This window comes from Pipistrellus hanaki (assembly GCF_964339955.1).
Source record: "Pipistrellus hanaki genome assembly, chromosome: 8".
Taxonomy (NCBI): Eukaryota; Metazoa; Chordata; class Mammalia; order Chiroptera; family Vespertilionidae; genus Pipistrellus; species Pipistrellus hanaki.
This window is the reverse complement of record NC_140510.1, coordinates 57,075,837-57,086,590: the sequence shown is the minus strand read 5'-3', so window position 1 is coordinate 57,086,590 and position 10,754 is coordinate 57,075,837. Positions and strand designations below refer to the sequence as shown.

The 10,754-nt window shown below is 54.7% G+C and overlaps 1 protein-coding gene across 5 annotated transcripts in view; it reads left to right on the top strand.

Moving 5' to 3' along the window:
* Nucleotides 1–2,205: 2,205 nt before the first annotated feature.
* The window catches only part of AGAP1 (ArfGAP with GTPase domain, ankyrin repeat and PH domain 1), a 392,780-nt gene continuing 384,231 nt past the window's right edge, over nucleotides 2,206–10,754 (top strand). For all 5 annotated transcript variants that reach the window (XM_084892387.1, XM_084892386.1, XM_084892385.1 and 2 more), the window contains exon 1: nucleotides 2,206–2,477. In XM_084892387.1, coding sequence (XP_084748513.1) covers nucleotides 2,315–2,477 — 163 coding nt within the window. In that variant the 5' untranslated portion in view covers nucleotides 2,206–2,314. The remainder of the gene's footprint in view (nucleotides 2,478–10,754) is intronic.

The following is a 10,754-nucleotide window of genomic DNA, read 5'->3' as shown; positions in this document are numbered from 1 at the left end:
CCAGTCGGGAAAGCGACTTCACTTGTGGGGCTCCGTTTTCTCTGTGGTGCGTGAAAGGACGCCAGGATCCCTTTCATAGTGTCAATTCTGTGACCCTCTCTGAGGCTGCAGACTTCTAATTACTGTGCTCCAGCACAAATCTTGGGCGCTATGACCCTGGCCTGGAAGCAGACGGGTCAGAGGAGCTGAGCTTCACACTGACTTGCCACTGAAAGGCCCTGCCTGGTCCAGCAGCCCCACCCCTGGGCAGCAAACATCCAGGAGATATTTGCACACCCAGGTTCAAAATGTCCATCAACAGATGAATGGGTAAACAAAATGTGATCTATAACTCAGCCCTAAAAATGAAGGGAAGTCTGATACATGCTGCAATATGGATAAACCTTGAGGACGTTATGGTGAATGAAAAAAAAGCCAGTCCCACTCAGGAGGTACCTAGAGTAGTCAAATTCATAGGGATGGGAAGGAGAAGGGAGAATGCCAGGGGCCGGAGAAGGGGAAGTTTTGTTTAATGGAGGGATGAATTTGGCTTCATGTGTCAGGGGCCCTGATGGGATTTGGGAGTGCGGAGGAGGGCAGAAAGGCCCAGCATGCTGAAGTTGTTTCTAACATTTGTCTGCGGAATTATGAGCCCAGAGACTGTTAACCCAAGGAGGAGGGGTAACCGGGTGCCTAACTCAGGCTGCACGTGGACCAGGGGAAGCCTGAGCTGGCTTTAATGGGGATGCCAGAGCTGCTGACTTCCCTTTCCAAAGAGGGGTGGAGGCGGGTCTGGGCTCATTTGCCTCAAACCCGTGGGCGAGCCCTCCGAGCTGGGGCAGCTGCTGCAGTGTGGTCCAGCTCTGCGGGGCCCCGGGGGCTGAGCTATGCCGGGAACGGGGTGGGGACCACTCGGAGCAGAAGGCAGCGCTGAAGAGGCTGCAGCTACAGATCTGTGTCATATATATATATATATATATATATATATATATATATATATATATATATTTTTTTTTTTTTTTTTTTTTTTTAAGGATGCCTACGAAGCCTCCGTAGCATTTCATGGCACCTAGCTCTCATCCTTGTCTAAACTTGGGTTCACTCCTGGCGTGTGAACACCCAGGACCCCGAGGGAGCACGCACGTCACTTTCGGGAAAGGACAAAGTTAAAATTTAAAAAAAAAAAAAAAAAAAAAGGGTGGGGGGCCAGGACAACAAACTGCCATTGGGATACACTGGCGTAGTGGCCAGTCGCAGAGACTCCTTGCAACTGCCGCTTGGAAACAAACAAACAAAAAAAGCCGGGGGCGGGGTCGCGCAGTGACTCCCCAGTCCTGGGGCGCGGGGCACCTGGGGCAGGTCGGGGCCCGCAGAGAGAGCTGGGCGGGAGTTGGGCCGCGCCGGAGGTCGGCGGGCTGAAAGGTCCAGCGCCCCCATCCCCTGTTCCCAGCTGCGCCCCAGACTTCGATGGCCTCCCGCCCCCTCTCCGTGGTCCCTGCGGGGCGCCGACGCGGCGAGGACTACAAGTCCCAGGAAGCCCAGGGGCCGGCGGGCGCGGGGCGGGGCCTGGCGCAATTCCCCGGGATCCGGCGCGCTGGGAAGCGCCGCCTGAGGACGCAGTGGCTGCGGCAGCGGCGGCCCGAGGGCGGCGAGCGCGCTGGCGGGCGGGGCGGAGGCGGGGCCGACGTGGGCTGGAGCGCTGCGTGCCAGGGAGGGGGCCGGCCGGGCAGGCGGCTGGCGGCACTGGGAGCTGGCTTCGCGGCTGGTACGGCGCTTGCGGCTCGGTCCCGACTCGGCGAGCGGCGCACAGAGGGCTCGGCGGGCGCGGGGGCTCCGGCACGCCGGGGGGCGCAGCACACAGCGCGCGGACCCACGCCGCCGCGCCGCGCTCCCCTCGGCGGGGCCGCTGCCCGGGGGCCGGCCCTCGGCCGCGGCACTCGGAGCGCGGCGGCTGCCTGGCTTTAATGGCTGCTCGGCGGGGCAGTGTCTAGAGGTGGAAGCGGCTGCGGCACAGGAAGGCGCCGGAGCGAGCCTCCTCCGGGCCGGCCGCGCCCGCCGCGGAGCGCTCCATGGGGGCCCGCTGACTTGGGCGCCGTGGCCCGCTCGCCCGCTCGCTCGCCGGCCGCACGCCCCGGCCATGAACTGAGTCCGCGGGCCGGCCCCGCGCCTGCTCCGCCCGCTCCGCCCGCTCCTTTCTTCTCGCGCCTCCTCCGCCCGCCGCCGGCGGGCCCGGCTCCCCGGGGGCTGCGGCGCCCCGGGCTCGGCGGCCCGCGGGCCCCGGGGCGCGGGGCGGCGGCGGCGGGGGGCGCGCGGCTCCGGGCGGGGCGCCTGCACCATGAACTACCAGCAGCAGCTGGCCAACTCGGCTGCCATCCGGGCCGAGATCCAGCGCTTCGAGTCGGTCCATCCCAACATTTACTCCATCTATGAGCTGCTGGAGCGCGTGGAGGAGCCGGTGCTGCAGAACCAGATCCGGGAGCATGTCATCGCTATCGAAGGTGAGGAGGGCTGGCTGTCGCGGGGCTTCTGGAAAGCGCGGGGGAGCGGGCTCCTCCGGCGGCGCGGCGTGCACGCATGTGTGAGTGTGTGTGTGCTCCAGTCTATGTACACACGCGCCGGCCCTTGGCACGCGGCTGTCGGGCCGAGTGAGCACTGCAGTGCCTCTCACCCTGCAGGCCGGGCGGGCGAGAGCCCAGGCGAGGCCGAGGGCCGAGATCTGCCAGGGAGGATGGATCGTAGAGCCTCTCCTGTGAGGAAGTGGCTGGACGTGGTTGTGTACTCCTGGGTCGCCCGAGTGACCCGACCGGCCCAGCTGATGCCTAGGGGTAGCTGGAGGGATTGGCGCCATCGGGACTGTGACAGGTTACCGGTTCAGGGCCCAGCGTCCTGCTGGACGTTGACGATGTGTTCTGAGAAGTGCTGCCGTGGGGCGTGAGGTTCTGCCATCGTGCCTTTGCTTCTTTCAGGGGGCACCGTGGCGGTTGATGAGCGGAGCTCTTGCAGAGTCAGCTCCGTTGCAAGGCAGTGTTGTGTCCCGTCCACCTGTCCCTGTGCCTCCAAAGAGTGTCTTCTGTCAAAGTCCTGGGCCGAATGAGAAGATGTCCTTACCAGGAGGATAAGGGCTTCCTCAGAGCCTCAGGGTCTCACGGTCACATTCCTGAGAGCCAGCCCCCCTTACTGCAAGTCAGGGAAGGCTGTGACCCTGCAGGGAACGGGGAGGCAACGGGGCCTTTTGGATGACTGGTGTTCTCTTTGGATGACTGGTGGCTCTTATTACTCTGCTACTTGGCTTCTAGATTGTCTCTCTTATTCATTTGGTCCTGCCAGGATTCGCTCCGGAGACCAGTTGGGATGTAAATGTGGAATGTGGGGTTCTGTCTCAGCCACGGTCTATCAGCCAGCAGCCTTTTCCCTGCCATCCCTGCGGGCCACTGTCCACAATACAGCACTGTCCTGATGGGAGGCCAGTAGGGACGCTGTTGAGGGAGGCCCTGCAGGAATGTGTCTGAGAGCCTGGCTGCCGGCTGTCACCCACCACCTCCTCTCCATCTTCAAGGGAGCGGGCATGGGCCATAGGAGGGCTTTGCTTTGGCACCATGCAGTCTGCACCACTAGTGCCAGGTTGTCTTGCTTTGACGCTTGGCCACTTAGGTGGAGAAGGTGAATTATTGTGGTGCTGATCCTCTTGGTATTTGGCAGCCCTGGGGACTTGAACAGTGGCTGGGCCAGGCTGCCGATTGGCCGGGCACATCCTTAGAGGGCTTGCTAATTCCCCTAGAGCAGTGGTTCTCAACATTTCTAATGCCATGACCCTTTAATACAGTTCCTCATGTTGTGGTTCAGTCCCAACCATGACATTATTTTCATTGCTACTTCATAACTGTAATTTTGCTACTGTTAATGAATGGTCTTAGGTGACCCTGCTAGGTGGGTCAACAAGACCCACAGGTTGAGGACCAACCGCTGCTGTAGCGCCTAAGACCATCAGAAAACACAGATATTTACATTATGATTGCATAACAGAAGCAAAATTATAGTTATGAAGTAGCAACGAAAATAATTTCATGGTTGGGGGCCACCAAAACATGAGGAACTGTATTAAAGGGTCGCAGCATTAGGAAGGCGGAGAACCACTGCCCTAAAGGATCTGAGCAGTGTTCCAGCCTTCTGTGGGGCCTGGCTCTCAGTGCCCCTGGCCACTCTCTCGGCAATTTGAGATGCTTCCAGATTCCTCGAGAGGCAGGGGCTGCGGGTGGCTTTGGGACCTGCCCAGGATGCTGATGGTCAGGCGGTGGGGCAGTTGTGCTCCTCTGGAGCCCGAGCTCTGTTCTGTTGCTGTCCAGTGAGGGGGCACTGTGCCTGTGTGTCTGTGGGCCTGTGTCGCCGTCTCCCTGCAGCTCTCTCGGGCATCCACCAGAGTCTGATGAAACACTTTGAAAGTCAGTGCCAAGTCTTGAGCGCACCTGGCTGCCAGCACCTCCTGGCTGTGCAGAGCCCTCCAGCCTAGGGTGATTCATGGCATCTCATTCTCCTTCACCATTCTTGAAGCCCAACTCCAGGGAGGAGGGGGGGAGGGGGTCTCAGGCACTTCCAGCAAAGCTATTGATTGGGCTTTCTAGAAAGAGGATGTGGTTTTGTTTTTCTTTTTTTGAGAAAACACCGTGTGGTTCCTGGATGATAGGTTTTGGTAGCTTAATTGCCTGCCTTTATATTGTGAGACTTGCATTTCCTTCTTGGCTGAATCCTTGTCATTTTTAATGAGACTCGGAATCAGTGAGCGGGTCCTGCTTGGGGCTCTGATGGTGGTGTTATTTTTCTGTCAGAAAAGGAATGTCTGTATTGTGTCAGAGCTGTTGTTCATTTACTGAGGCTTCAGAATCATTCAGATATGCTTTTCATTATTATCAGCAATATCACCTTCATTTGTATAGAACTTTATCGAAAATCCTCTGTACGCGTGATCTCAGGGTATCCGGGAGAAAGTTGGGCAAGCTTTGTTTTTGTCACTTTGTAGAAGGTGGAGGTTCAGGGAGATAGAGTGACCCCCTGAACGTTTGAATGGGGTCATTCAAAGTGTGGGGTGAACCAAAGGGCCATCTGAACAGAGAGCCTGGATCAGCAGCCTCCCAAAGCACCTCACACGGCCCCTTCTAAGGAAATGTGAGTTCCTGTGTTGTAATGAAGTGTTCTCCCACCCTCTGCCAGTTGTTAGATTATGGCTGTGATTTATGTCTGTATCCTTGATGTTCTAGAAATTGAGAAGTGTACTCAATTGTGGCAGGGCAACCTTTTTTTTGGTATGAGAAGAGAACTGAGCACAGCAGTGTTGTGCAGTGGTGTAGGGTGCGGGTGGCCCACTTGCACAGAGTCTGAGAGCGGTGCTGTGGGTCCGGAGACTGCAGATGCCTTTGGAGGAGCCCTGTGTGGGGGCACTTACGTGCACCGGACCGAGCATCACTGGGAACTTGAGACACTTAGGCAGGTCTGCCTCTGCCTGCGAGCCTTGCAGGATGCTCCAGCGGCAAAGCGTACATCTTTCCCGGTCAGGACTGTATAAGTGTATCACAGCACATAGTTGAACAGTAGCTTGTCCCACCCAAGGGAGACAACTGCCTGTCCTGCCTGTGTGCACTTACGCAACACTGGAGTCACACTTACCAAGTTTCCTGGTTAGCATACTGTGAGTACGCTTCAGTGTTAAGAAAAGTTTTGAGCATGTGATTTCGCACGTTGGCATGCTGTTCTAGCATTTGGCTGTGCCACGATTTCTTTGAAATTTCTCTTTCTCTGGCAGCCTCGGGAATTTTTGGTGTTGGGATGGGGAGTGGCCCTGTCGAAGGGAAGGGTATTTTGGCTAAAAGCTCATTTCAAAGTGAGTCTAGTTGGCCTGGATTGGAAAATCTCTAATCAGAAGGACTGAATTGTGTATATGGTAGTTGCAAGAGCTCACCAGGATTCCCAGATACAAGTGGGTCTGTGACTCTGTGTGCAGGCATGGGGAATGGGATTTTTTACCTATCTTGTTTTAAAACATTACCTTGCCCCCTGCCCCTAAACGGTTGGTTTTTTTTTCATATCTTTATTTCAGACTTTGAGAGATCTGTATCTCCCTCCCCGCACCCAGTTCTCTGGAGTCAGAGGAGCATTGCTGATGGTTTTCAGATTGATCTGATCAGATTTCTGGGGTGTCCCACAGGGTGTGGCATGCTGTGAAATGTTAACCCTGCAGCTTGGGCGCTCTCCGTGCCCAGAAAAGCGCCCGGGAATGGCCTGCCTCCAGTGAGAGCAGCTTGGCGAGGTCTCCCCTCTGGTTCTTCTTTAAAAAGCCCAACTGGGATTGATGGGGTTGAGGTAAATGAATCAACTGCCTTTCGTGTTAAAGAAAGCTTGTTCTTTTCGGGATACAGTCTCTGTGTGCAATGGCACATTGTAATTCAGCTTGCCGGCAGCAGAACCTCGATGCCTGATAACCTGGCCAGCTCATTCAGCTGGGACCCTGCTCGGACCCCCAACCAGCTTTCCAGGCGGCAGATCAGCAGGAACCAAGCCTCCCCCTGGCCCCGCTATAGCTTTGCGTGGCTTCCTTGGAGGGGGCCAGAGAGGTCACGATGGCCCGGTCCTTGGTGGGAGAGCTCTGCCTGGACGCCTGGTAAGGGCACTTGCACACGGGGATTTCAGGGCTGGGCGGGGGAAGATGGGGCAGGGGCCCCCCTAATCCCATGAAACAGCTCCTTTGTTCAGCATCTGTGCTTAGCAGAATGCTAAGTGCGTAACCTGCATGATGTCATTTCATCCTGGGCCATTTGGCACCTCTGAGGCCCAGACAGTGTAGCAGACATGCCTGAGAGATGGACTGGGCAGCGCTGGCTCTTCCGCTCCGTGTGAGATAGAAATGGAGCTCCGGGCTTCTCACAGCTCCCAGAAGTCCTGTGTGCAGGCCACCCAGGCGAGTGTCCTGTGTTGGAGAGGATTTGAGAATGTTGCAAATAACCAGCAGTATCATGCTCTCTGCAAAGTTGCTACCACGGCAACCCTTGATGAAGAGTTGGTTCTCCTATAGAGTTTGTTCTCCTACAGAGATGTATTTAACGCGTTTGTAGCAGGTGTGTGTATCAGGGAGCAAACATCTTCCCGCCACCGATGAGCATAATTTGTTCTTGGCCACTATCGAGTGTATTTGTAATTTCTCAAGTTTAATCAAATGGCGCAGGTTTGGGCCTTTTAATTGTTGACAAACATGTCACAGTTTTCTCCTTAACACTAATTCTCCCTTGGCTTAAATCGCATGCCTCTGGCCAGTGACCAAACCCTTCACAGCCAGGTGTCCTCTCCAGCGTGATGTCAGCTTCCGTTCCCCCTCTCCTGTCACAACGAAGGCCCGGCCCGCCAGCTCCCGTTGGCTTATGTCCTCACACTGCTCCAGCCTGAGGGACTGGGAGCCCTTTGCGGGCAAAAGTCAGTTGTGTTCATTTTTCAGAATTTATTATTTATTTTTTTATATTTTACTAATTTTTTTACAGAGAGGAAGGGAGAGGGACAGAGAGGTAGAAACATCGATGAGAGAGAAACATCTGTCAGCTGCCTCCTGCACACCTCCTCCTGGGGATGTGCCTGCAACCAAGGTACATGCCCTTGACCGGAATCGAACCTGGGACCTTTCAGTCCACAGGCTGACACTCTATCCACTGAGCCTAAGCAGTCGGGGCTGTGTTCAATTTTTATCTCCTCAGTGATTCACTGTGTTGTGTTTTGCCCCTGGAAGCTGCTTACGAATTGTTGGTTGACTGGGTGACTTGCCTGAGGAGCTATCATTTTTCTCTGGAGTTTGGGTCCTTCTGCTCCTCATTGTTGGTGTAAACAGTGTTTGTCCAGTGGCCCGAGTGAGGGCATTTGAAACATCTTGGACACAGATGTTAGGGCTGCGCACCTTTGGGATCTGGTGGGTAGCTTGGGTGAAAAGGAGACTTAGTGTACGAAGGGTTAGATCTGCTGGCTGAGTCCTGGCACTTGTGCAAAAGGTTCGTGTCCCTTTATGTTGGTGTGAGTTTTAGACGTAGGACCAGTTTCGTCCTTATGGGCAAGTGAGGGCCAGGCCAGGCCCGTGGTTGGCAAACTGCGGCTCTCAAGACAAATGCTGCTCTTTGACCCCTTGAGTGTGGCTCTTCTACAAAATACCAAGGCCTGGGAGAGTATTTTGAAGAAGTGGCATTAGAAGAAGTTTAAGTTTAAAAAATTTGGCTCTCAAAAGAAATTTCAATCATCGTACTGTTGATATTTGGCTCTGTTGACTAATGCGTTTGCCGACCACTGGACCAGGCGACCGACCTAATGTGGTTATCTTCAGTGAAATACTGAGAGTCAGGCATCTCGAAGTTGAGCGTGCAGTCAGATCACACGGAGGTCTTTGGGGAAACAGATTGCTGCCCCCTCCCGAGTTTCTAGTCTGTAGGTCCAGAGTGGCCGAGAATGTGCTGTGCTAAAAATATCCCTGAGGATGCTGGTGCTGCTGGCCCCGGACGCACGCTCTTGGAGAGGCTTTGCTGTGGTGATAGGAGTCCCAGGGAACCGACCAGGCGTCTCTGGGCCAGCTCTCCAGCACTCACTCCCAGGCGGCCTTCCTCTCCCCCTCCCTGCAGGGTACATGGGAGGCCCTAGCCCAGGGCTCACACAGCTTGGATGAGTGGAAGAGGGATTTCAACCCAGGTCCCAGGGGCTTCTAGTCTGTGTCCCCTCTTCTTCCACAATGCTGAGCGCCCCAGGAGGGGATGGACATTGTCAGGGGAATCCGGTAGGGGACCAGCTCTGTCCCATTTCCTTCTAAGTCCCGGCCTGTGGGTCCGTGGCTTTTCCGTCTGGTTTTCAGAGATTATGGATGTGTAGTGTCCTCTCCTGCCTTCACCCACAGGGGTTGTTCAGAATTCACTTGCAAAGCAGACCATGCGTTTTGTTGCTGGTGTTTCAGAACCGAAGGAGCATTTCTGTGAAAAGGGGGAGTGATGTGTTACTAGCATGGGAATAGGGCTGCTGGGGGTGGGGGGCCTGAAGGAAGTGAGTCAGGAGGAGAAGCAGTGGCAGCAGCTGCGGGAACCTGCAAAACAAAACCTGCGGCCCTGTTCCTCCCACCTCTGCTTTTTCGTCCAAACCAAGCTTATATTTCGTTAAGACCCAAATCCCTTATTTTGCATCCTTCTTTTTTCCTGTGTCCCCTGCAGGTGTTTACAGTGTGTCAGTCTGGCTCTGGCTTGTTTTAACTACTGATTTGGTCTTGTCTTGCATTTCCTAACATTCAAACAAACCCCTGTCCCCACCCCCGCCCCTTCCGAGCGCACCAGATCCTGGGAGTCTTTCTCTTAAGTGATTGAGTTTGGCAGAGCGGATCAGGCTTAGTTATTTTTAAAATCCAGGGTTCGGGGTTCTGATCCGGTGCTTAGCTACATAATTCCTTCCCTTTGTTAAGTACCTTTCTCCGAGGAGCGAAATGCAGTCTACAGATGTCTGTCTCTAATCTCTGCAGCATCTGTTATTTTCGTACGGGCATGAGTGCGGAGCCTGTGTGCTCTGTGAGCCCAGCCTTCCGGGAGCACCGAAGGGCCCCGGATCTGTGGCGCCCGTTTTATGTGTGGGGAGCCTGCCTGCACACAGGGCTCTGTGTGGGGTGACTTTCTCAAGACACACCGATGACCCGTCCAGGGGCAGGGCTGGCCCTGTAGTTCGGGTCCAGTCCCCCCACCTCCCTGCATTCCTCATTCAAAACTGGCCAGGGCCAAAAGGGGTCTTGGTTAGGTCTGTAGGCTTGGGGGGGGTTGGTGGGGGGAGGGGGGAAGAGGGGAAATCGGACTCAGGGCAAACCCCATCCCCGCCAGAAGAGGTTGTTAATGGACCCTTTGAATAACCAGCCTAATAGCTTGTCTGTGTTTGAGGTCGGGAGATTTTCCATAAAGAGCAGACTAAATATAGGCTGGAGGGTGGGGACCAGGGCCCAAGGGGGGCTGTCATCACTCCAATATTGTTTCTTCCACTGGTCATCGGAACTCGCCGCCGGCCCCAACAGGTGCCGCCCTGCGCCTGGGAGCAGACGGGCGGTGGTGCTGGAGCCTGGGCTCATCCGCACATTTCACACTTTCCCCTGCGCCGTGGCGATGGTCTTTTTTGGGCTGCAGTGTTGGAGTATTTGTACAGTGTTTCTACACAAGCAACTGTCTGATCTTTAAAATCGCTCATGCCGTCTGGTTGTCATTAGCTTCATGGTTAGAAGCTGCCTTTCTTTCTTTCTTTTTTTTTTTTTTTAAATGGTGGGAAACACTTTTCATGGTTCTGGGAGAAGAATTCCAGCTAATTCCCAGCTATGTTCACCAACGATTTATGTTTGGTCTTAGAAATGTCAACATGGAAGAGGCCCTAGCAAATAGAACCATGCTGCTTTCCAGCCTAGGAAGTGCCCTGCAGAAGATGCTATTCCCGAATCCTCAGATCATGGTCTTGAGGGGAGAACAGTGTCTTTAGGAAGTGAATTTAGTTTTGGTCCCATGAGCTCTAGTTGATACAGACATACTAACCGCGTTGAGGATACTTGAAGGAATTAGAACTTTTTCTTTTTTTAATATTTTATTGGATTTTTTTTTACTGAGAGGAAGGATAGAGAGTTAGAAACATCAATGAGAGAGAAACAATAATCAGCTGCCTCCTGCACACCCCCTACTGGGGATGTACCCGCAACCAAGGTACATGCCCAGGTTGGACCCTTGAGTCCACAGGTGGACGCTCTATCCACTGAG